Source organism: Cryptotermes secundus, unplaced genomic scaffold (assembly GCF_002891405.2).
Source record: "Cryptotermes secundus unplaced genomic scaffold, Csec_1.0 scaffold407, whole genome shotgun sequence".
Classification (NCBI taxonomy): domain Eukaryota; kingdom Metazoa; phylum Arthropoda; class Insecta; order Blattodea; family Kalotermitidae; genus Cryptotermes; species Cryptotermes secundus.
In genome coordinates this window covers 3434552-3462067 of record NW_019741981.1, presented here as the reverse complement: position 1 = coordinate 3462067, position 27516 = coordinate 3434552, and the positions used below count along the sequence as shown (strand labels likewise).

General features: G+C 41.4%; 1 protein-coding gene across 1 annotated transcript in view; it reads right to left on the bottom strand.

Annotated features, from left to right (window-relative positions):
* LOC111872937 (zinc finger protein interacting with ribonucleoprotein K) overlaps nt 1-27516 on the bottom strand; it is a 486178-nt gene that overhangs the window by 156656 nt on the left and 302006 nt on the right. Inside the window, exons 6-7 of the mRNA XM_023867237.2 lie at nt 17188-17490; nt 12198-12367 (exon numbers count right to left, since the gene is read on the bottom strand). Of these exons, the coding sequence (XP_023723005.1) occupies nt 12198-12367; nt 17188-17490 (473 nt within the window). The remainder of the gene's footprint in view (nt 1-12197; nt 12368-17187; nt 17491-27516) is intronic.

Below are 27516 nucleotides of genomic sequence, written 5' to 3'. Positions count from 1 at the left end.
TCCCGCCCATCACATGTCATTAATATTAAATAGATAAAATTATCCCTGTAACAGGCTGTGGAGGCCCATAGGGTTATGAGACGTCGAGGCTCCCACATTTTCTAGACGATCGGCTCAAAGATGGCGGTAAAATTGCCTTACGCTCCGGCCACCATTTACCCCCCAGGAAGATTTCTGGTACTCATTTCTGTTAGAGGCTGAGTCGACCCCAGGGCCATAATGTGGCTGGAAGGATTAGATAAATTGGGAAAAAAAAATCCACCTCATCGGTACTCGAACCCGCGACCTTCCTGCTTGTGGCATAGTGCTTCAACCAACTACGCTACCATATGCCCGTATCTTTAAGGTTATCATCTTAATACGTTATTTGAAATACAATTTATGAAGCTCATGGATAAGCATTATAAGTCTATACATATTTTAAAAATAAGGGTTCGCGCAATTTTTTACACTTTGTTAGCTTCGATGTTCATTTCCTGCAGATAAAAGTATACTGTTAGATATAAGTCACAGACACATTTTTTCGTAAACAATCAACATGTGTATAAGTTGAAAGTTGCACCTCCAATAGGACTCATTTTATTTTATACAGATCACATAAAGGCGGGTACAGCCGTTCTCGGGATAGCCGGAAAACTGATTTTCGTGCCACACAAAATGTGAGATCGATACAAATAAAAATTTCATTTACCTGACTCCTATTCTTGTAGACACCAAAATAAATTCTAATTGAAATTAATTCAGGCCCTAGTTTCGGCAGTCATATGGGGACCGACGAACGGAGTGACAGACATTACCTCCTCAGTTTAATACAAAGAAACCCTAGAAAAGATGCACAGCTTCATGAGTACGTGAATTCAAATTGTAACCATGGCCTAAAATAGCCTTAATGCTTGCAGTACCAGTGAGGGCCTTTGTGTTTGTGGATTACTGTGTACATGAGAATGGTGGGCGCCACTAGTCGCCCTTCCAGGGGCAAGTAATTCAGACCACAGCATCGCCACCCCACAGTGCTCGTGTGACAGGAGTATCCGAGCTGTGAGGCTGAGGCCTCGTCGCTGATCAGAGTCCGCATATTTCGTTCTGCTTAACTAACTCCACGGAATCAGCTGGTCAAGAAATTCTCTGCTGTAACGACACCAAACGATGCATTACCAATGGCTCACAAGGGCCTATTAAGCCAGTTTAATCAAATTTAGAGCTTCACTGTGAGTCCCTGAAAGAACCGTTGTAAAGGTACAATAAGTTCCGGAACATACGGGGATACTACAGGCGTTCTTTACTCCTCGTGCGTCGATGGTCATCTCATATTCTAACGTGTATAGCTAAGCAACGGAGAGATAAACACCTTCTCGCTTGAGGTCACGCAACAATAGGACGAATGTTTATAGCTCGTTGCTAGGCAACAGTCGGAGCGCCAATGGACTGGAGAGATAGTTATCACTTGACTTGTTTTCTGTGTGGTCCGCCCTACGCAACAATAGAATCGTGTTTTCTGTGCGTGGTCCATGCAGAGAGGATATGAGAGACTGGGGATAAGAGGAATACATATAGGATATTGTAGGAAAGTCAGAAGAATAGACACCACTAGAAATGCCAAGATGTAGGTGGATGGATAATATTAAAATAAATTTTAGGTAGAATGGGGTAGTATGGACTGGATTGATCTGGCTCAAGATAGGGACCAGTGGATGGCTCTTGTGAACACGGTAATGAAAATTTGCGTTCCATAAAATTTTGAGAAATTCTTGAGTAACTGCACAACTGGCGGCTTCTCAAGAAGAGCTCAGCTACACGAAGTTATTTAGTTGGAATTTACAAATCATTCACGTGGTACAGGTTTAGCATCACTGTTAATATCGACCGACATGAAAGTAAGCCTACTCACTGTGCATTAAATATGAAAGGACTTTACCTGGCATATATGGCTGTTGAATGAGTTTGGGTCAGGGGTGGCGGAGCCTAAGTGTAAGGGGTGCATGAACTACCATATTCCACACGGTGCATGTCCCTTAGATATTCAAGTAAAAATGAATGTATTTACTCCTACTCCCCCTTCCTTTGCCACATATTTTGGCTGAGGATCATTCACCCTCGAACTCTTGGCCTATGTACACATTTGATCCTGAGCTGTAGCTATAACGATTTCCCAATGTTATTATGGAAAAGGTATCCTGTCGTTTTGTTTGTCTTCTGCAAGAATCCCGCTTCATCCGTAAACCTCCCGCCGCCAATACACATATTTGTCTGTTCACTCTGATTTTCTCTGATTCCACCAATTAGCTAATTTCCAACCTCACATCCATTCATCCAATATTCCGCTTGAAGTGGTTCTTCTCCAAGTAGTTTGTTGGTTGCCTTAATGGTGCTGTCTTTTGTTTCCCGTGATTCATTCCGAGTCCATCCGGTAGGAGCTCTGCTGCTGCTGCTGCCACCAACCTGGCTGACCTTCCTTCTAAAGCCAGCAATTTTAACAAGCAAACATCCAGCCAGATTCCACCTCTCCTTATCCTAACTTAATTCTTTTCTTAGAGCTCCCTAAGGCCCTATAACCACTTAACATTACAAGAAGGATGATGATGAAGTTCAGTAAAAAAGGTAAAGAGAAAAGAGAAACAAAAAGTATTGGTGTATCTACCACTATCCCACAACTAATAACGCTTCTGGAACTGAAATTATGCTCACAGCTATGAACAACACACTACGTATTTCCATTCATGCTGCTTATTTATTCATAGGATGGACTTCCGATCACTAAGCCGCCTTTGGCTACCAGAACTTAATTCTAGGGGGCTGCTATTAAACTCGAAACGCTAGGGATAATTATTAAAATCTCAGCACCCTCGTATTAACTGTCTAGCAGGCCGGTAAACGAAGTCATATTTACTACTGGCATTTACTGACGATGAAATCTGAATATGCAAGATGTCTGACGAGCGAAGCAAACAATAAATTCATAATTTTTTACTGTGACGTTTCAAGTGCACGGTTTACGTAACGTTGAATGTGATAAGAACATTTCCATGAATCTAGATTTCATGCAACTTACATTTTATTACTTTATATTTTACAGGAAATTAAGTAATTGAATTGCATAACTCTCTGAAATCTCTTACCATACGTTAATTCGGGCTCCCAAATATCTGGTGACACCAGTGCCAATCCCGCGTAACTACGAGTGATTACTGCGTCAAAGAGCTCTTACAGGCTGTATGACATTTTTGAGCAAGGTGTTGGAGTGGCTTATGATACTATAACGTCCACATCAACTGCCGCTAAGGGTCGCTCCATAGCTCCAGCGGCTAGTCGCTGGCTTCCCACCGCGGCTGCCCGGGTTCGATCCCGGGCCTGGTCAAGTGGGATTTGTGGTAGACAAAGTGGCGCTGGAGCAGGATTTCTCCCAGTACTTCGGTTTCCCCTGCCAATCTTCATTGCACCAAATTCTCGATCATCATAATCACCCGGGGCAAGCTACAATAGGCCAATAAGTGGCCGCCGTGCCGAGTGGACCCAGCTGGACTCCACCCCCGACTAAGCGAATTAAAAAACTGTTGCTAACATCGATACTGGCCAAACAAGGTCTGAATTAAATGCCTCGAATGAATAAATCTGCAAGAAATAGTGTGTGAAAATGGCAATAGGGTTCATCTTTCTCGGGTTATGGTCCAGTGGTTAACTCTTGTGGACTAGGTAATGAAATTTCGTTTAGCGTAAGCGATAGAGAATTTCTTGACCAGCTGAGCAACTGTCGGGATGATAATACCGACTCGGTTCAATGGAAATAATTAGCTAATTAGACAATGCTAAGACTATAAAATACTTTAACATAATTATATTTAATTACTTAGTGTATCATTTCTGTACATAATTTCCAGTAGCAGAATTTACAGGCATTTAAACGAATGAATGATGATAATAGACATACAGAGGTACCCCTCCGCTAACAGGTTAATTGAACATGCGGTCACTTACCGAAAAACATCTGCCCACTGCAGTTACCGATGTCTATAGACATCGAGAAAAATGTCCCGACACTGCAGGAAGATCCAGATTGCATGAAAAGTACATTGCTCAAGAGCTGCTGAGAAATGCCGTGAATATTTCGCCGTTAATCTGCCTCAAAACCTTGAAACTTTTAATGAAATGGAACAATTCAGCTTTTCATATTTTCACTCTTTCACTCAACGAACATTTATACATGTACGTATTTAGAGAGTTCGCTCTTCTCTCTATGACTCTACAGCCCTTTGGCCCTTGGATCTTTTTTCAGTTTATTAATTTTATACACAGTCGGTAGGACTCCTTTGACGGGGATCAGGCAATCTCAAGGCCACTACCTACACACAGAACAACACAAACATAGAATAGCAATAGGTCTGCATGTCACAGTATCATGATTTTTCCTGTGATGGATATGAGAAAACCCTTCAAAGTGACATGGACAGAAGGCAAACCATGAAAGCTTCAATTGTAACCCTAGATATTCCAAATAAGTTATATTTGTTAATTCTAAGCACAAAGTTTCGAACCGTCGTCATTATTGTAACATTACACGTAAATAATTCTTCATCCTTAATTTGAAGGCAGGGCTTACGTTTATGACCTATCTTCACATTAAACCCCTCACGCTCACTCCCAGTACTTTATTAGTTACCAGACCAAAACCTAATTATAGATTTCGTGTGATCACTTTTTGTTGCTTTACATTCTAAAAGGAAATGCCTTATGAAGCAGATATGTTTCGAAGATTTAGTACAGCATAAAGTAACTGTAATATAAACATTCAGTGGCGCTGTGTCTCAGTTATCAGACGGCTTTGTTATTACTGATGATAGAAAATTAGAGGGTACAAAATTGTGGTTGCTACCACTGGCACTATATTTATGTCAGATTTTATGAAAATCCAGCAATTAGCTCAAAAATCAAGACGGGGGTTGGCTCATGGTCATCGTGGTACCATAAGCCTGTGTTACATTAAAAAGCAAGTAGAAAGAACTATAAAATATTTGTCACTCTGGTGGCAATAATCAGATTTCTTTGTGACCTAGAAACATATCTGAAAGTTCTGTTAATATGACCCTTAGAGCGAAAGCAGTTACGGGAACAACCATCTCTCATTTTTTACGAAAATGCAAGCTGTTATTGATTGAATTTGTGGTGTATAATGAGAGTTCAGGCTGTCAAGAGCATAATATATGTGGCTTTTAATGCCAAAGAAACAAGCAGTCACGTTTAGCATGAAGATGCCACAAATTAGAAATTAACGTCTTAAAGATGTGTAAAATATTTTTTGAGGTTTATAGAAAAGACTTTAATTGGTCTGGATCATGCGTTATACAGCCACAACATGTATAAATCCTTGTTCTGTTCATGTAATCTCAACTCTCCCACCTCACATCAATTTATGTGTCTGCTACACTCAGATGTTGCTTTGATTTAGTACATAAATTGTTAAGTTGTTTGGGAATATTACAGAGCGAAGCACTGCTCTCGAGACGTGATAATTACAATTTGCAAACGCTTCGTGGTGGAGCTCCTGATACAGGGGCCTCTTAACCCCTGTTAACTCCCCCTCCCCCTCCTGTCTCTCTCTTTGTCTTTCCAACTGACCACGTAGCCCATCATTTGACTTGTATTCGTGAGATATTTTAGTCTGTCCTGAAAATACAGCATTGTCTTATCCTTCACAGATCCATGAAGTACCTGTCGCTGGGCCGTAACTTTCTCCATAATTGGAACGAAGTACCTCTTTCTGAGAAACAGCTTTATGTTCTTAGAATATTATTTTTATATTTAACATTATGAGTGAACAATTTTTCTTGTTACTTCCTCTATAATTCTGCATCTCAGCATCCTGAAAGTGACTCTATACCCGTTCTTGCAAAAAGAGAAGTATTTTTGACGTGGTTGCTAGAAATATCGTCATAATTCTGTATACTCTATAGTAATTTAGTCAAGGCCCCATGGAACCCAGCACGCGGTAGCGTAGTTGGTTGAGGCACTATGGTACAAGCCGGAAGGTCGTTGGGTTTGTGTCCCCGATGAGATGGATTTTTCAGTTGTCATAATCCTTTCAGCCGCACTATGGTCCTGGGGTTGACTCAGTCTCCAAAAGAAATGAGTACCAGGAATCTTCCTGGGGAGTAAAGGGCGGCCGGCGCGTAAGGTTGGCAACCTAACAGCCATAGTGAGCCAAATTTCTAGATAATGTAGGAGCCTCGACGTCTCACAACCCTATGGGCCTCCACGGCCTGTTACAGGGATAGCTTTTATGTTTCACTTAAATTCCAACTGTTGTGTGAATATAGCAAATATGTTGAAATGAAATATAGTAACTCTTTAGCGATGACGTAGTCTACGTCACAAACCGAAGGTAGTACAAGCTCGTTCTCACAGCACATGGAGTATATGAACCCACAGTATTATACGAACGGGAAGAATATTTTCAGATTATAATTTACACATCCTCTATGTTGACAGATATTTACTACTTCCCGTGTCACTCCAAGCGAATACCGCTGTAGTGTGCTGCAACCACACTGCCACTGCTTCTGTTCCCAGTTGACTGCACGTAATAATGCTCCCGGCTCACTCGATGCAGTGCATAACTGTCTGACCGGCTGATCAACTAACAGATTAATTGACAGACGGAGTGACAAACTAAGCGACAAATTATCTAACCGAATGGCGGAGAGAACTATTGAATAAGTGACAGACCGACTGACGGTAAACAGTCTCACAGGCTGCTCGATCTACTGGCTGACAACCCGATCTATCGACAGACTGACAGAAGAACTGACATACCGACTCAGTGACTTAGAGATAGACGGAGTGACTAACAAACGGACCGACAATGCGTGAGACCAAAATACTGACAACCTGACTAACAGAAAGTCGTGGTAAACGGGTCGTCCATGTAAGTAACTGAATGGCACACTACCAACCGAAGTGCCGAACTGACAACAAGGCAATCATAATACTAATAAAAATGTTTCTCTTAGTGTGGCTAATACATCAGCAAATCAAACACTCTGTTTCACATGATACTGATTCTTGCAGTATGATAACTTTAATTTTCGATGGAATTGGATGTTTGTATCCCTTCACACTGGCTACGGGCTGACCGGCTTTGGGGTCGGAGTTCGACTTCCGGTAGGGTAAAAATGTTCTCTTCTCCACGTTGTCCAAATCAGTTCTGGGGTCCACCCAGCCTCCTATCCAATAGATACCGGGGGCTCTTTCCCCGTGGGGTAAAGCAGTAAAGGCGTGAAATTGACCACTCGTTTCGAACCAGTACCAAGGACAAGAAAATATGGATTTATACAACCCCTCCCCCATACACCTTCATGGCGCAGTACTTAATTAGTTAAGCACAAGGGCAACTTTACCTTTACCCTTCAGAATTCGTAGTATGGGAAAGGGGACGTGAAAATGCATACAAATGTCCCTACACTCTTTATTTTGCCCTTTGTATGATCATTAGTTTCGTTTCAGAAGCAGGTCGAGAACAAGCTCAAGAAATGCGTGCAAGAATGCAAGTGCCCTGTCCAAAGTCCCTTAATTTTGATCCTGAGTGAAGGTGGAATCCGCGGTTCTAATGGGAGGACGGAACACGGGGCATGATGACAGCAGTAATTATATGGGAGGAGAAACACGTGGGATGCATGACTTGAGAGGGGCACTTCAAATAAGCAAAATGTCGTGCCTAGAATATGTGTGTGTTGANTAATAATAATAATAATCCCACTGAGCAAGTTGGCTCAAGCAATGAATTTTCTGACTTGTATTCGAGCAGCGTTCGGTACGAATCTCGACTATCCTGAATGAGGTTTCTCGTGGTTTTACTCAGCTCTCTAGGCAAATACCGGAATAGTACCTTCAAATAAGCCACTATCTCTTCCTTTCACATCCTTTCCAATTGATCATTCATTTACAATAATAATACCATATGACGCTAACAGAACGTTGTTCATCAAATCTATATAAATAAGAACAGACCTAACTCCGTTGAAAAGCTGGTAGTTTCTCAGTTATTCAAGAAATTTCCCCAAGCTTCATCGATACGTTCAAAGAACTCCTCCATCAGATTTTGTTTTCAGCAAATGAAATTCACATGCATCATTTCTCACCGTATTTCCGTAATATCAGTTTTTAGTATCACCCTCTTATTTCCGTCTAGGTCTCCCAAATGCCCCCTTTCCATACCCTTTGCTAATAATTCACCTCCCAAATGCACTGTACATGTCCCGCCCATCCCCTATTCCGTGATCTGATTACAAAACAGTGTGTGAAGTCGTCATCTGCGTATACCTGATTTATTTTCTTGTGTTCATTATATATTTTAAAAACCTGGTCATATGTCGGTAAGCAATAACCATCTTCAAGGGGATACCAGATGTTTAAGTCTACTTCATAATTTTATATATAAATTACCACATTTTATTCATGCATATAATTTTAAAATTTCCTTTAATATCTCGCATTCCCCTTGAAAATTTTAATTTGAAACCGAAATATGAAAGTTTATAATAATATTTAATCAGCATAATAGAATAAATTAGACATGTTCAGATGGGGACTTACATATCTTATATTACTACAATATTTATATAGACAAAATCAACCCTATAAAATGGTGATGAAACCCTAATTTTCATCTCTTGCTAGACATAAATACTCACACAAGCACAAGGTATGGGTAAAATAATCTCTGTGCTTAATTAAGCACAAAATCATGAAGAACTTCAAGCATGCGTGGAGTTATACCTCCACTCCCTATAGACTGGGAGTGGAGATACAGCTCAACGCATTTTCAGCCTCGGATGGAAGTGAGTTCTCAGTTTCATGCTTCTGGCGCTTTACCCGCTGACAGAGAGCCCCTTTCCGGTATCATTGAATACGAGAATATTTGGGCCCCAGAACCAGCGTGGACGCTGTGGAGAAGAAAGATATATCTTGCCCCTACCGGGAATCAATTCCGTATCCTTCTAGTGTCCAGCCAGCAGACTAGTCGCTGTACCGATCAAGGTATCCATGCACCCACATAAGCATGCGCATTGACAAAATAAATATTGTGCGCCAAAAGTTTGGTAAGGGCAGGGAATTCAAATGCGACCATTTACAGCAGCGTGAACGTCATCCAGAGAACTGTTAGGGCATTTTTATTGCTAGTGGGGTGGGACTAAGTCCCTTGTACTGCGGCCACTTCTGGCCTATTGTACCAGCCCCAGATGATAGGTGAGGGTGATTGTGGAGCGATTGTAAATAATATTGTAATAAAAATTGTAAATAGTAAATCGTAATAAAATATCGAAGAAAGCGAAGTTTGAAGACATCCAGACATGGCCTGATCAGAACGTAACAAAACCATTTAATTTAGCAACAGGCTTCAAGAAACAGAGTCGTCATTCGGCAACTAACACTCGTTCAGCTAGCCAAGAAATTCTCCACTTTTTACGGAACCCAAAGTTCATCACAGTGCTCACAAGAGCCCGCCAATATACAGCATGCTGAGCCAGCAAATTCATTCCACATCCTAATACCCTTGTTCTCTAAGATCCAGTTTAATATTATCCTCACCTAGATCCGCAAAGTTCTACTCTCTTCAAAGCTTCCACTTAAGATTTTTATTCAGTTCTCGCATCTCCCACCCCCCAAATACTTCACTTTCCTTCACATGTTCATCTTAATGTTTATTTGGTGAAGGGTAAAATTATGAAGCTCTTCATTATGCATTTCTCTAGTCTTAGCTTAAGTCCTCTATCTTAATTCCAAATATTATCATGAACACCCTTTTGCTGAAACAGCCTCAATATTCACTTTCCTTCAGTGTGAGAGACGGCGTTTCACATCCATTCAAAACATCTCATAACATTAGGTTTCCAGAGCTCAAGTTCATAAGTAGGCGACTGGTAGATAAAGAAAGAGTTCTATATTCTGGGATGTAACGCCATATTGTGCTTTGGAAAACAGTGTACGTTTCGGAGAAATATATAGCCTCCATATTCACGGTTGAAAATAAGTGAAGCAAGAAACCAGCATGAAGATATCTGCTTGCTGCCTTCTTCACGTTGCATTCTTGCTTGATATTATTGATACGAACATGCTCTGTATCCGAAGCAACCGAAGCACGTCTGGATAATCAAGTCACGATACTTAGTAACCAACAAAACTAGGCCACGCCATAGCTCAAGCTGGCTTCCCACAGTGGCGGCCCCGGTTCGATCCCGGGTCTGGTTAAGTGGGATTTGTGGTGGACAAAGTGGCGCTGGGGCAGGTTTTCTCCAAGTACTTCGGTTTCCCCTGCCAATCTTCATTCCATCAATTGCTCCACAGTCACCCTCACCTATCATCTGGGGCTTGTACAATAGGCCAGAAGTGGCCGCAGTAGAAGGGACTTAGTCCCATCCCACTAGCAATAAATAAAAACCAACAAAATTTAGAAAACCTTACATCATACATCCAGATAGAAAGGAAATACGTTTTCTGACCGAAGTCTGTACATTATCTGATAAAATTTACTGAAGTAAGATACTGAAAATATTGAAATACAAAGATGGACCGAGTGAAGTACAGCACACGTGAAGTGTGAAGGTGAAGGTGATGTCAGTTATCTTACATGAGGCAGGAAGCGTAATAGGATCAGTTCAGACGTTCAGAAAACACGAATGATAAACACTGAAACACTGTGTTGCCGCCCACTCTATGAACAGGAATGTGATAACGTGGCAATCAATTCATTTTCAAACTTTTTCCCCTAAAACTAATCGTATTGCGTAATGAGACAGGGAAAAGCTTGGCTCAACTACAGGACACCCTGTAATATGTTTTGAAAAAATGATGATAATGGTCATTATTATTATTATAATAATGAAGTTCCTATGTATTTTGGTGCAATAAAATTACATGTATATAAATAAATCTATTAAAAAGGGAATAAAAAAAACGAAACTGAAAAGAACAGTAGAATTTTCTTAGAAGTGTTCACTGAACGGTACAATAGAGACAAACACAAGGTAGGTCCTTGCAGGTATTTCATGAAGAAGGAAGTTATGAAGTTGTACGTTGCGTCTTTCTTATTCAGTCGCTTTTTTTTTCTACAATAAGTTGCGCGTTAATTTGCATGTGCTCGTTTTATTGTCTTATTAGATACGTGACATTAACATTGTAACAAAGTTGCTTCGTTGACTGGCCTGGGCACCCATGTTCCTGTGGCCTGACACGACAGGACACGACAGCTTAACTGCACTTCCATGGAGAGACTGAAGAAAACCATCAGTAAATAGCATGATGGGAAATCTAATCCGCAGCATCGCGAGTCAAAATGAGATTGGTCCCTTTATTTTACGACTCCAAAGAATTATAACTTACAAATCTAAACTATTACAGATTTTCTGCAATTTAAGCGCATTTCCTAAAATATTATTTTAATACAAAAATACAGTAAAACTTGGTTATAGCAACATCGGTTTCTGCGACACCTTGTCTATTGCGTCAAATATTCAATGGTACGAACTAATTCCTCATAAAGCAACTGTTTTTATACCTTGCTTAGTACGACATGCACAAATGCATCAACCTCGTATGTAACGTCATTTTCATTCCTGAATTTCTTTGATATGGACATTGAACGTAATTTAGAAAGTGTGTATTGGGCAAGTAACAGGAAACAGATGAAGATAACTGATTACTGTACTCGTATCTAGGTACAGTAAGGCACAACAATTGATGTAATCTACTGTAATTTGGTGAGTAGGCCTACCTTTAATATACAGTATTAGTGCGGTGTGTATTGTCAGTGAAAAGCGCTGTAATATGTCTTTGATATTACACATTTGGGCAATTCCACGTTAATGTTACGTTAGTCTGTACTTAACTACGTATTTCACTAAAAAATGCAACATTTTAACTCGGTTTTTGGTAGATTTTTACGTGACTAACATAAGGCTACTGTGGAAGTGCCCATTTCGGTTACAACGACATTCGTTTATAACGACACTATTTTTAGGTCCCTTTGATGACGTTATAACCAAGTTCTACTGTATTATTTCTCATGCTGAACTCATTATACTTGATTGATTTCTATTCCTTACTTTAAGAAGTGTAAGGGTTAAATATGTATTTTATAATGATAAGTGGAAGTATATTTCTTGAAAATCTCTGGTCAAAATTACGTAAGTACTTCTTGTTTCCCCTACCTTTATGTGTGTCATGCGGTGATAGTATAGGTTGGAGCTGGCAGTGAACCGCTTGCCGCACACCTGGCATTGGTGCGGCTTCTCCCCGCTGTGGATGCGCCGGTGTGTGTTGAGTGAACTGGATGTGGAGAACCCCTTGCTGCACACCAGGCAGACGTGCGGTTTCTCACCTGCACACAACACGTTACATGGTATATCACAGTGACACACAACCCTTTTATTTCAGAGGGCCACATTGATAATCTGTTCTCCGTATGCGGTCCGCGTGATGCAGACTTTATAAAGAATAACGGAATACGTATTTATTATTATTAGTAAGAACACTGGGACTTTGTAGGGAAAGGAAAATCACATACTTGAAAATATTTCTGTTAAATATATATTATGCCGGTTACGGGAGTCGAGCGGTCTAAGGCATGCCCTGTCTTTGCTCGCTCGGAGGCCGGGATCGTGGGTTCGAATCTCATTCAGGGCATGGATGTTTAGTGTTTGTGTGTGTATGTGCGTTTTTATGTGTTTGTATACAGGTAGAGGACTTGCGACGAGCTGATCACCCGCCCAAGGAATCCTACTGTATGCCTAAGATCCAGTAAATCGAAGTGAAACGGAGAGTTTCATGGAGGTAGGTCAAGAAACAAATTGAGGCTGTAGCGCCAAAAAATATATTATATTAAATAACTGTAAACAAAAATGGATTTAAACAAAAGAAATGAATATTTTGAAGTAATTACATGGTGACAGCATACCTCTGATCCTACATCATGGTACCTAGCTTTCCAAGTGCACAGTGATGCTTCCTGCGACAGGGGAAGGACAAAGTGAGAGTTTAATTTCCTAGTCTCTACCGACGTGTGAGCACGCGGTAGCGTAGTTGGTAGAGGTATTATACTACAAGCTGGAAGGTCGCAGGTTCAATTCTCGATGAGAACATTGGATTGTTTAATTGACCTAGTCCTTCCAGCCGCACTATGGCTCTGTGGTCGACACAGCCAAACAAAAATGAGTACCAAAAATCTTCCTTGGGGGTAAACGGCGGCCGGAGCTTAAGGCTGACAGCCTTACCGCCATCTGTGAGTCGACTGTCTAGAAAATATGGGAACCTCGACGTCTCACAACCCTATGGGCCTCCACGGCCTGTTACAGGGATAGCTTTACATTTTACCTAGTCTTGAGTCCGCTGAGTAGATTGATTCAGCTTTGTCAGTGAGAGAACTTGTTCCAAAATTTCCCTTCGAACCACGCCACCTTCAGCCACGGATTCGGATATTTTTCATTAGAAAGTTAAGCAAATCGCCTTGTTTGAATTTAGGCACAAGTGCATCATAGTGTAGGTGAAATACTTTGAGGTGCAAAGTAGGTTCAGAATTCTCACAAGATGCTACAAAGGGGTTAGAAAATGTTCTGAACGACGGTCTGTCCTCATTGAATTCTACAATTGCTGGGATATTCCACTTGTCTCATATAACGACTTATTTTTGCATATTCAACCATTCTCTAGCTGTAAGCAAAGTGACAACTGTAAATATTCAAAAGCTGTGAATAAGTCAATGATAATTTCATTCAGGAGGCCGAGAGGTGTTGTATAGTTCACGTAATAATTACTTGCTTTTTAGATCATTAAAATGCCCATAGATTATTTGCCGGAAGAGTACAAGTCACATATTCACTTTCGACTTCAACAGGAAACACCTTCAACTCTCCGTCGTTGAGTAGTAAAAAAAAAGTAAGTAAAGTTATCTCTGTTGATTGTTAATGTCAAAAAGAAACTCGATCCTTTGTCTGATCTTGAAATGAATTAAGTTCTACAAGTTTTTTAAATATTTCAAAATGAAATATTACTCCACGTGAAAATATATACAGTTATACAGTTGAAGTGATGTCCGTTAACTCAGCAGCAGCAAATGAGCATAGACACTGCTGTTGAATATCCAGGAAATTTTAATTTTAATATCTTCTGAAATATTAGCTACCCACCTTTGGACTATCATTCGGGTCAAACCGATGACTTCAGGCACTTTCGCACAAATTATGAAAAGAAACTTTTGTGACCGAACAAAAAAAAAATTATTAAACTAAATCATCTCCGTTGAAATTCCATTATAACTTGATAATTAAGTGGAATATAGTTAAATTTTGCTGGTCACGGTAGCCGAGCGGTCTAAGGCATGTATTGTCTTCCCTCGCTCTGAAGCCGGGAAATTGGGTTCAAATCCCACGTAAGGCATGGATGTTTGGTATATACGTGGTAGAGTCATTAAGTTCGTGGAATGTGGTTTTATCGCATCATATTACAAGGTATTCACATACACTTACGCAAATCCACACCGGCCCTTGATATAGTTGCCGTTGGCCGCTATGCAAGTCTGCCAACGTCGATATAGCTGCCGAAAACATTGCTGAAGCCTATTGGCAGTAAATTTCCGTACGACGCTTTGCGGCCCTTCCACGAACTTATTGACTGTGTAGTATATGTGCTTATTCTGTGTTTGTTTTTTCCTGTGTTTAGTTAGAGGCCTTGCGACGAGCTTGTCAATTCTTCAAGGAGTTCTAGCGTCTGTAAAATGATCATTAAACTGAAAATCAGAAGCCAGGGCCCAGGGGGCTGCAGAGCCAGCGAAATACTTAAATTTCCTTCAACGGTTTGTTCTGCAGAATCTGAAAATTCATTTAAAAGAGATATTGTTGCACCATGAGTGCACGAACTAGAGAAGGTACTTCTGTTTTCGTTAATTCTCCAGATTAATTTTTATTTAAATTTGTATATTTTATTTGAAAATATCATCCACAATTTTACTCTTTCAGCACCCCTATATTTTACTCAAAACTCAGGCATACTGTGCTACATTTATTTTCACGAATCTGCTCCTTCTCTGCCACTACTTTCGAGGCTTCTTAGTTTCATTTATTTTCTTTAGAAAATGAACGATTTCACATAAAACGTTTAATTTAATAATGATTACGTCCCAGCTCAGGACTTACAAGCGCTATAGTTGAAAGACCTTAATAAAAAACTCATAACACAAAGACAAAAGATCACAATATCACAGAGAACAGGCAGAGTGTACTAGACAAACTGACAGCTTGATTCGAAGCAGCAAACTGGGAACCAAATATTGCAATTTTAATATTCGTCTGACCGGCAACATTCACAGAAACAGTTAGATGCAGAAAGCTCTGATTTCAGGCGAAAGTTCATTTCAATTAAAACACCGATAGCCGGAAATTTCCCAAACCCAATGACGGTCCTTTTCGGTGTAGGCGGAATTTCTACAAAATAATTAGATTTTTGCCTGCTCTGGTCCATAAGTGGTAATTGTTTGGTAACGGCGATTGGTAAAACACAGTACATAGAAGCTACAACTGTTTTACGTGAGCCGAGGATCCTTTGACAGAAAAAAATCACACAAAAGCAACCTAAAGAATATATTTTGACAACTGATAAAGTGCCGACTTATGAACATAGCAACATCGATAACGCGCATTTAAATACATTTAGTAACTTGTCACGTAGCATTTTATTTGGCGAGTTGTAATTATTTTTTTTTAATTCTCTTATTGGGGGGTGGAGTCGAACTGAGTCCACTCGGCACAGCCGCCACTAATTGGCCTATTGTAGTCTGCCCCGGGTGATTATGATAATGGGGAAATTGGTGGAATGAAGATTGTCAGGGGATACCGAAGTACTCGGAGAAAACTCACCCCAGCGCCACTTTGTCCACCACAAATCCCACTTGACCAGACCCGAGATCGAACCCGGGCCGCAGCGGTGGGAAGCCAGTGACTAACTGCTTGAGCTATGGCGCGGCCTTGGCGAGCTGTATATGGCCCGCAGGACTAGGGTTGTGCATTACTGATGTAGTATTAAACACTTCACACATTGTCACAGAGACGACTCTTGCAATTGCAGCAAGTTGCACACGGAGTGCCAGTGGAGACCTCTCATGCTATCATTTGAACCGTTTAGAAGTGCCTGTATTTATTTCAGAGCATGCATACACGTATTTCTCGTTCGAATAAGCTTATATGTGTAAAACAGATGCTTTATTAAAGTACTTAACAGACACTGAGTCGCAGCGAATCAAGAAAAACCCAATGAATCCAGCGCAGGGAATATGACCATGTAACCAACGTTCATGTTACGGAGTGGCTCATACAGCTTTTAAGCAAAGTACACGTGCACTAAAGAACTTTATGATCAATTGACAAATACCGAAAACTAATATTCATATTGCACACACGTCTATCAGAAATGAGTACTAGGAATCTTCCTGGGGGTGAAGGACGGCTGGCCGGCGCGTAAGGTTGACAACCTTAGTGCCAATTGTGAGCTGATTTTCTAGAAAAATGTGACAGCCTCGACGTCTCACAACCCTATGGGCCTCTACGGCTTGTTACAGGGATAGCTTTGTCTGTGACGGCTTTCACCTAAGATCTATAATTAAAATTCAGTTAGAAATACAAAAAACGAAGAAAGAGTACAGGGAAAGTATTCTTTTTCACTGGCTCTAGAGTCCCCTTGGGCCCTGGCCTCTGATCTTCAGTTTCATTAATATTTTATAGATGGTAGGACTCCTTTGACAAGTGATCAGCTTGTCCCATGGCCTCTACCTAAACACAGGACAACACAAACACAAAATGAACATATACACACATACCAAACATCCATACCTTATGTGGGATTCGAACCCACGATCCCGGCTTCAGAGCGAGCGACGATAGTACAGGTTTTAGACCGTCCGGCTTCCGTGACAGGCACATTGGAAGTAATACAGAAAGAAAAAGGAAATAAAGAGAGAAAATAGAAATAATAAATGACGTGGAGAGAGACACAGAGAAAGAGAATGAATCAACGTTAATAAATACAGATCTAAGGAAGATAAATAATAAAGAAACAAGGAAACGAACTCGAGAAAGGAACACAGCAATGATGAAAGGAATGAAGAAGGACGAGTGCAGAGAAGAACTGAAAGAAGTAAAGATGTGAGCTTACCTGTGTGTGTGCGCATGTGCCTCTTGAGCAGAGAGGGTCTGTCGAAAGCCTTGCCGCACACTTCACACGGGAGAAGCGTTCTCTCGCCACGCGGAGGGCGGGACTTTGGCGAGGGTTGGAGAAGGGTGGCGCAGGCGTCGTGACGCAACGTGTCCAGCAGATCGCCGGCTGAAGACGCCGCGGAAGACAGAGATTCCCCGGACACGGACTTCCGCTCGTCAGTGTCGCCGCCGCTAGGGGGCGAGGAGGAATTCGAGATGAGAACCCGAGACAGCAGCGACATGGACAGGTCCAGCGGCGAATCTACAACAGACGTCAGATAATATAGGTACTGTGTGCAATGCCTCTTGTGTTATTACTTCAGCCGTTTAATTGTCATTGTGTTCTGTTATTAGTAGTGCTCCAGCCGATGTCCGTTGAGGAAACCTGCATGAAACAAGTCGGACCGGTTATAGCAGAACTATGTACTTCGTTTGGCTCCAGGATTTGAAACTTTGATTATTTTTAGTTAGTTCTGTACTATTTATGAGTCGGTCACTCTCTTAATCTATGAGTTAATGGAGTGAATAGAGAGTTGGTCCATCAGCCATTTATTAATTTATGTTATTGATCGGTCGGTTGATCATGCAGCTGTTCTTACAGTTAACGTACATAACCCAGTAGTTGGTCAGTCAGTCGGCCAGACATTCCATTATTTAGTCAGTCAGTTAATTACTCAGTCAATTGGTTGGTCATTCATTAATTCATTAGTTCACCCATTCGTTTATCGAATCAGATTTAGTATATATTAATTTACACAGGTGAGGGGCACGCTGTAACGTGATTGAGGAATTATGCTACAAAACGGAAGGTCGCAGGTTAGATTCCCGATGAGGTCATTGATTTTTCAAGTGACCTGATCCTTCCAGTCACATTATGGCCCTGGGGTAGATTCATCCTCTAACAATAGTGAGTACCAAGAATCTTCCTGGAGGATAAAAGGTGGCCGGCGCGTAAGCCTCACAACATCACTTCCATCTGTGGGCCGGTTGTCTAGAGAAATTGTGGGAGCCTCGACGTCTCACAACCCTATGGGCCTTGACGGCCTGATACAGGGACAGCTTTACCAAGTAAGGTGACAGGCTTAGTTGACTGATGAAACTGAGCGTTACTTATCTAAAAACGTGTCGCAATATTTAGATTAGAAAATGAAGGATACTGACTTCCGGGGTATGACGCCGAAAATGTATCAGACTAGACGGTGTCACATTCCAACATCAGAAGGTACTACTCCTTATAACCATCGCCGTCAGAAACTCAGGTTTCGCAGATTATATTAGTTAAAATGGATAGTCCATATCGACCCTTGCTCAGGATCCAGCGTCTATCTACTGTGCAATCGTAAAGTTATCATACCAATAATGTATTGACCCCGGTCCACAGTCTCTGATCTCAAAGTTTTCAGAGTTCGCTCCAGTCATACACGTATTAACGTTTCGGGTTGTGATTATGCTGTGCTATTATTTTATTTGATGACCGATACCGAGATATCTCCAGTATCACCAGGGTGATCTGCATCCGTATCCAAGGATATAATGAGATTTACTCCCTACTCTTACCAATCTGTACGGCAGTTATAGATGTTAACATGATGTGCATGCATTAACACGTAGAATATTTTTTGTATGTTGATAGAATCTTCACTCCAAATCCTAAATTAATGCCATTAATTCACTGATTTGACTGTTATCCTTCCTTTGAAATCTTCATTCATTCTTTTAATGGTCCTACAGCCCTTTATTGGGCCCTGGCCTCTTCTTCAGTTTCGCAATCTTTTTTACGCAGTCGGTAGGACTCCTTGGACGAGGAATCAGCCCGTCGCAAGGCCGCTACCTATACACAGGACAACAGAAACACAGAATAAACGCATATACATACATTCATCCTCGAGTGGATTCGAACCCACGATCCCACTGTTCGAGCGAAGGAAGACGGTTCTTTGAAGTCTTAGTTGCTACAGATCTTGACATTCCCAAGGGAAGAAAATTTATCCCAGGAAAGGGGGGTATTTCTGCTGAGGATAACATTTCTATCTACATACGTATCTATTATGACTCTACGACCTTTGTGGACCTTGGCCGCATTTTCAATTTCTTAGTCTTATACACAGCCGGTAGGACTCGTTTGACGGGGGATCAGCCACCGCAAGGCCGCTACCTACACACAGGACAACACAAACACAGAATAATCGCACACAAGACACCCATGCTTCGAGTGGGATTCGAACACACGATCTCAGTTTTCGAGCGGTTGAAGATTGTTGATGCCTCAGATCGCTTGGCCACCGTGATCGGCCCGGATAATGTTACAGAATCGTTTGTGATGCATGTTTTTTTTATTGCTAGTAGGTTGGGACTAAGTCCCTTGTACTGCGGCCACTTCTGGCCTATTGCACCACCCCCAGATGATAGGTGAGGGTGATTGTGGAGCAACTGGTGGAATGAAGATCGACTGGTGAAACCGAAGTATTCGGAGGAAACCTGCCCCAGCGCCACTTTGTCCACCACAAATCCCACATGACCAGACCTCGGGATCGAACCCGGGCCGCCGCTGTGGGAAGCCATCGACTAACCGCTTGAGCTATGGCGCGGCCTGTGATGCATGTTAAAAAATGGTAGAAGATGAGCTCACGGGGCTGTGTACTTAGATGTCGAAATGTGACCGCGTCCAGGGCACAAGCACGCCCCTCGGTGCTACCCCACCCCCAGTACTCACCGTCTAAAAAATTTGCAGCAGTAATACTTATTATAAATATGAACACTGTCATCGGATTAGTGAACAGATTTGGAAAGTAGTGCGGGAAACGTAAGGACAAACATTAAAATTATAAATTATAAGGATCCAGTGACTTTTGTACCGAAAGCAGATTCTGTATCTCCTGACATAAACTCTGAAAGGCAAACAATTTCCTATTCGTCAGAGTACAATTAAAAAAAATGTTTTGCACAATTTTTCAGCAAACTGAGAACTCTTTGTCTCGATCCGTATTCAACGACGTATAATTATGTAGTCAGGGCTGTGAAGACATCAGATTTGAAATGTTAACTACAATTGAACAGGTTCAATTTACAAATCATCAAGTATTCTAAACAAAGAATGTAGTTTCCATTGGAATTCGATGTTAAATCATTCAAACTTTACAAGCTTTGCTGCCAGAAACAATTAGTATTGTCACGTGTATTAGTGACTATAGACGGGTTTTGGATTGGACGATTGGATTTATTGCACCTTATACATTAGCACAACTCGTGACTACAGGAAATTACAGCGCTATCGCTGATCTACACATTTTACAGTTCACCGTTACACACGCACTTGTGTTTTCAGTCTTCACTAGTCGTATCCTGGCAACGGATTTATAACAATCTCTTTAATTTATGAGCCCCCAAGCTCATATCCCGGCAGGCTGGCGCCACGAAACTCAACTTTTCACTTTATAATGCTCAATTGAATTCTTCTTTATAACTACTTGGCTTGGACCCCACGGTAAACACCGTTGTCTGTTGTCCCGTATTGTTTTAGGCCTGTTTACCGCACCATTGCATAACAATATAGTCACGCAGGCCGCACAGAAAACAGGCGTGTTTACCGAGTCGTTGCGTAGCAATGGGTATACACGTCACAGTGTAAATTATTGGCAAGAATTGTGAATAATAAGACTTCGAGTAATGCACTCTGCTGACCCTTCTTTCGTTCTTCTGATGTTCCGACCTGGGTATTAGGGTCATATTACGATACATAGGCCTACAGTCTTGAGAGGCTTGAAAGGGAATACAGGGCCTAGAAAAACAAAGCATTTTCTTTCAGATATCGCTTCTTTTTCTTGGGTTGGGATGAGACTTTGCACGTTTGCCATTGTTTGACCCATTTTACCAATCTCGAATGATAGAAGATGATGAGTGTGGAGCAGTCTGTGGAATGACAATTGGCGGGGGAAACCGATGCACCTGGAGAAAACCTGCCTCAGTGTCACTTTGTCCACCACAAATCCCACATATCCTGACCTGCGATCGAACCCGGGCCGCCGCGGTGGGAAGCCGGCGGTTAACCACCGGTCTTCATCAGATATTACTAGCTTCTTGGAAGTAACAACGTCTGGTTTGGTAGGTTTACTAGGAAAATGCTGCTACCATCTTCAGGTTGGAATACGGAGGAAGCATGTGCCTTCTATATGTCGGCAACGCCCAACCAGACTAAATGGTGTCACATTCGAAAAGTCGGTAATCTTCGTAGTCATCACCATGAGAAATAATTAATGCCCACATAAGCCGTCACCAGCAAGCATCCAGGCAACAAGAGTTTGAAAAGTTCCCTCGGAATTCAGAGAAGCGTCCTCGTAAGCAGTTCGGTAACCATAATAATCATGGGGAATGTTGTCAGTAAAGGCGAGTGGAATTCATTGCCGCTCTCGGTTACTGTGTAGGCTACTCTCATCAAAACAAATGAGCCCATTGTGTTACGAGAATGTGAGAACAAGCGTATCATTCCACAGTGAACGGTACGGTTTCCAGTGCGGAGAATTTGTGAAGCTGGTTCACAGGCATACTTAGACATCAGTGTAACAGGAGGGCTTATTTTCTGAACTGCATATCCCATGATATTCTAGAACAGGCATGTCCAACGCGTCGATCCCGATCGACCGGTCGATCTCGTAGGCCTAGAAGGAAATTATACATGAAAGCATGTAAATTCACTTGTAATACAATATGATTATATTCAGATTTTGAAGGGAAAATACGTATTCATCATTCCTATTTTTCTGTTCTTAACGAACAAGGTAAGTCATTACTTTCAATGTATCTTGCTTTTACTACAAACATCATGTGTCGTATTATTTTTGTCAATATTTTTGCTTAAAGCGAGGTACGACGATGGGAGGGGGTGGTAGATCGCTGGCAGTTTTGACACTAAAAATTTGATCACAACCTGTTTGAAGTTGGACATGCCTGTCCTAGAACATTTGAGTCCATCAGAGGTGGCTCGAACGGGCAAAGGAAGGTGATGAGACTGCAGCAATTAGATTAATATCGTCACCGACAGAATGGAGCAGTACCTGTATTCGGAGGTGCTCCGTTCGAATCTCTTCCGGGATGCCGCCAATCCTGAATGACGCTTTTCATAGTTTTTCTCAGATCTTCCAGGCAAATGCCAGAACAATACCGCAAAAACCGCCACCGTCCAAATCCTTTCAAACTTACCGTTCTACAAATCAGTCCGCAAAACTGACAGCTTCGTAAAATGAATCACACAAAAATTGATACTGTGATGCCTGAAAGCCGGAATAGCGGAGCCAGAGTAGGCGTTCATTGCTAGGCAACGACTCGGTAAACAGGTTCCCTCGGAAATAAAAACGCACACAACAAATATAAGAACTGCCGTCTCTACCCAACGGCGAAATGAACACAATGGAGGAATTGTTAGGAAAAGGTGTTTTCTGTCTGAGGCGCCCCGAAGCTATATAACGAGGATCTCAGGCAGCTGAGAGGGAAACTGAGGGAGTCTCTTGAGACGGCAGTCGAAGATGATGGAGAGACAAAGTGGTCTGTGAATTGTAGTAACAAGGTGTATGTGTGCAATAAATCTGGCCATCAATCCAAAACCCATCTATAAATTACGCACAACACAAATACGTGACAATATAATACTGTGACATGACAGTTGAAAACCTGAATAGTGGAACGAATAGATGTGGCCGTTGCTAGGCAACGGCGTGGTAACACAGGTGACGCGGCAACGAATAAGGACACAATGGGGAATGCGGTGCCGCTAATGCAGCCATTCCTAGGCAACGGTTCAGTAAACATTCTTCCGCGGAATCCGAGAAGCACGCAACAATGAATCGCAGGGGTTTGAAGGCTCCCAGAGCCTCAGAGAGTAAAATATGGTAATGAGTCCCGTGGGACTCAGAACCAAGAATCACTGTGCTGGCGAGGGCTAGCAGCAGTTTTGCAGTCAGTCATTTGGTGGCATGAAAACCTCAGCTCTCAAATAACTGGCCTCAGTCTTCTTCATAATCACTTTCTGGCTTCTTCAGTTTAGAATCGATTTCCTTCATAGTTTGGTTAATGTCTGTGAACTAAAACTCTAGGTGACTGAGCTGGACAGAGCATGTAGCGTTTTTAAGAATGGCATACAGAATATTAGTCTACAAAATTCGGAGACACAACAGTAAATGGGACGATAAATTAAAATAGATTTTAAAAGCACGGGGGGGGGGTCTAGATGGAGGATATTATTAAAATTAATCTTAAACTTATGTGATCAAATGGTGTGAATGGATTCATCTGGCTCAGGATGGGATCCCAAGTAGCGGTCTTCACTGAACATGATAATGAACATTTGGGTTGCATACAATACTGGGAATTTCTTGAGAAGCTGAGGAACTACAGGATTTTCAAAAAGGTCTGAACTTCATGGAATAGTTAAGACACATAAAGCGTCATAGTGTGAATTGGATTCATTTGACATTGGGCTGGGACCCCTGGCGGGTTCACGTGAGCATGACTCTGAAGCTGGCTAAAAATTAGTTCCCGAGAAATTTCCTTCAGCCAGTTTATGTCACGGGGGTTAAAACTGGCCTCAGCACTTGCAACGTTCGATTATCACCGTATTTTGGAGATAAGTATAGAGATTATAAGTTCCCCATTTATGATCATTCATGATCACCAAGTAGTTCAATTCTGTATACCATGCACACTTGGAAAAGTCGGTTAATTGACCATTTATTATGTTATGTAAAGGCGCTTCAGAAACGGTTGCAGAGTTTTTATTATTTAGAAATCGAGGCTGACCATATGAAATGGATTGAAACAATAAATAATACACCTACCGGTACTTCTCAGTATTTAAGTGGAGATATTGAGGAGAACCGCGAAAATAAGTCAGCAGAGCATTACTGGGTCGAAAATCGAACCCGATAAATAACAGATACAAAGTAATAATGGTTTTAATTAACCGACATCGTTCAGTAAACAAACTACAAAATCTAGATAGTTATAAAACAAGCTTCTGTTCTTGATAAAGCGTCGTTAGATGGTCGACGAAATACTTAACTAACAGAAAGACAGAGACCGCCATTTGTGTAGGCTACAGTCGCTCTGTTGTTCAAGACATTGCATGCTTTTAGGAACACCAGAATTCACTATCGCTTTCATAAAATCTACTCCAAAACTTTACATGATCGATTTTTATATTATCCTTCTTCTGGGCCTAGGGCTAAGATGCGTCTCTTCTTTCTAATCTAGCCTTCCAATAAACTGTATACGGACGTATTTGTGACTTCCCCATACTTTCTACATCCTCCAAAATCCATCCTCCTTGACTTAATCACTTCATACGAAGTTATCCAGTTCCTTGTTACTTCTCTTGAGAAGAGCGTCTTGCGCGGAGCTGTGCTCTCAAACACCGCCAATTGAAGTTTTGGCCTCAGATTAATGAACCAATGTAAAACAACACGCAATATTAATATGGATTTAATTCGTTAGCCTAACTGTATTGATCACAGCCTTTCATGAGAAGCTGACTGTTAAAGAAATTATCACTTTTAACGGAACTAGAAGACCACAAGATCCTGCCACTAGATCTTATAATGAGTTCAGTGAATTCAATCCATACATGCTATTTCCTGTAATATCCATTTTAATATTAATCTCTAATTTATGCACGCTGGTTACGGTAGCTCGCTCGGAAGCCAGGATCGTGGGTTCGAATCCCACACAAGACATGGATGTTTGGTGTATGTAATGCGTTTTTTCTGTGTTTGTGTTGTCCTGTGTTTAGGTAGAGGCTTTGCGACGAGCTGATCACCCGTCCAAAAAGTCCTACAGCCTGTAAAATGATCATGAATTTGAGAAATCAGCCCTACGCTCCAAAATGGGGGCAAGATGAGAGAAAAAAAAATTGTACGGATGTCAAATGTGCTCTCTCGCCTCAAAATTAAAGGCAAGAATTCATGTCCTTGCCTTAGGGTTGGAGCCTGAAGTTCTATAGGCATATCCATATGAAAATGGGTAAGGATATAGGTCTGTATATTTGCTGTTATGTTTTTTGGACAAGAGACAGGAACACCTGTGCCGCTTACTCTGAGCTGGATGTGAACAGGTCTGCATTGCACACACTCAAAGGGAGGAATTCCAAGAGGTGGTCGGGCAGCTACTGTGGACGACTTCTGAAGCTACCGCCTCCTCGTGTATAAAAGGAATGCAGATTCTTCTCTGGTCCAGACTCAAGCAGCAATACCCGCTGAAAATATTCACAGGCTATGTCCACAGGAGTACACTTCATTTACGATGTCTATGGGGTGAAAGTAAAACAGGGGTGGATAAAACATTTCTTCCTCACGGCAATTTTAATTATCATTAATACTACAGCCTATAATGGGAGTTGGGGTAGCTCAATCGGTGTAACGACGGACTACCGGCAGGATGGCCGGGGTTCGATTCAAGGCGAGGTAAGAATTTTCTCTTTTTCACAGCGTCCACCTTCATATCCAATTGGTATTATGGATGTTTTTTTCCTGAGGTAAAGAGGCCGAGCATTTGGATAAGGACGGGCAAAGGGTTATGTGAGAGAATTTGGTGTCTCGGTGACTGAAAATATCTTAAAAACCTGCAACAGGATATTACCTCTATAATATAAAAGTGTTCATTTCCAAATATTTCATCCTCTGAGAAATTTGTTAAGTACGAGTAGAGTTTTTTTCCCTTTGGCACTACAGCCCCAGTGGGTCTAGACCTACCTCCATGAACTTCTTCGTTCACTTCGGTTTTTCTAGATCTTAAACGTTCGGTAGGACACCTTGGGCGGGTGATCAGCTCGTCGCAAGGCCTCTACCTGTACACAAACACATAAAAACGCACACACATAAACTAAACATCCATGCCCTGAGTGGGATTTGAACCCACGATCCCGGTTTCCAAGCGAGCGAAGACAGTACATTCCTTAGACCGCTCTGCTACCGTGACCGGCGTAGAGTTCTTAGCAGCATGAATCATACGTAAATAGGATTTGAATTACAGTAAGTTAATAATAGTAATAGTAATAATAATAATAATAATAATAATAACAATAAATCTTTACAATAACAACACGAATAATGACAGCAACAGATATTTTGAGTATATGCAAATTTTGCAGTCCATGTTACACCCATTTACTATTTCCATTATGCATCTGACCTAAACTGGGTATGAGAAAGTCCAGTGGGGCCCACTTCAGGTTCAGTTCCCTGAGTGCTTTAACACTGTAAGAACACCGATTACAGTTTAGGGTACAGTATTCAAAATAGAGAAACCTTAAAAATTATAAATTTGTAAACAATTTAGCCGAATATCTTAAAGAACTATACAATTTGGGAGACCCAGGCGGAAGTGGAAGAATAATATTAAAATGGATATCAAAGAAATAAGGTTTCAAGATATGGACTGAATTGAATTGAATTGAACTGGAGAGCTGTGAACGTGGGGACGAATTCGGCTGCCGTAATGGGAGAGAATTACCGGTTCGAAAAATGCATTATTATATGAGAATTAGTATGTTAGTTTTATTAATTACGGACGTAATTATCTATGTAGATCAGTGTCGTTATTCTGAAGGTAACGGTCGTTCAGCTGGTCATGATACTGTCTGCCTTTCATGGAATCTGAAGGTGCATTACCGTGTTCAAAAGAACACGCAGCATGACCCGTACCACGTGGTTGTTGTTACTGGAACTTCGGTCATTTTACCGCTTCCATCTGCTAGCCGATTTCATTATGAAGTCTGATAAATTGTACGCTTCCTCTCCAAGCGTGGTGTTCCCAGTAGAATAACTGATCCATGATATTTCCTGCATAGATTTCTTTGTCCAGTGCTCCCAGATTCAATCATAATGGAAGGTCCTCACAAACTGGAAGTTCTCCTGTTTCTCTTCGTGAACTGTATGGATTTTCTCACCACATAATTCTTCATTTGTTTAGGCATAATTTGCTTTCTCTACGAGGCAAGTAAAATATACAGTAACGATGGGATTTGAGGTTATCACGCCAGTGACTATGAAATTTACTATCCTTTGTGATGTGACTCCGTATAATCTGGTAGAAATATACCAAAGATTCAGAAAAACGCTCTAACTTCATTTTCAGGGTCGAGGAGTAATTCATGCAATCTATCACACAAACTTGTGTTTACATGACTCACTCGTCGACCTGCAGATTGAGGCAACACAAACCGCCGAAACGTCAGTGAACTTCTGCCACGTCGCATTCCAGAAGATAATACACGCCTTCAGAGTAACTGTTCTGTGTCATGTAT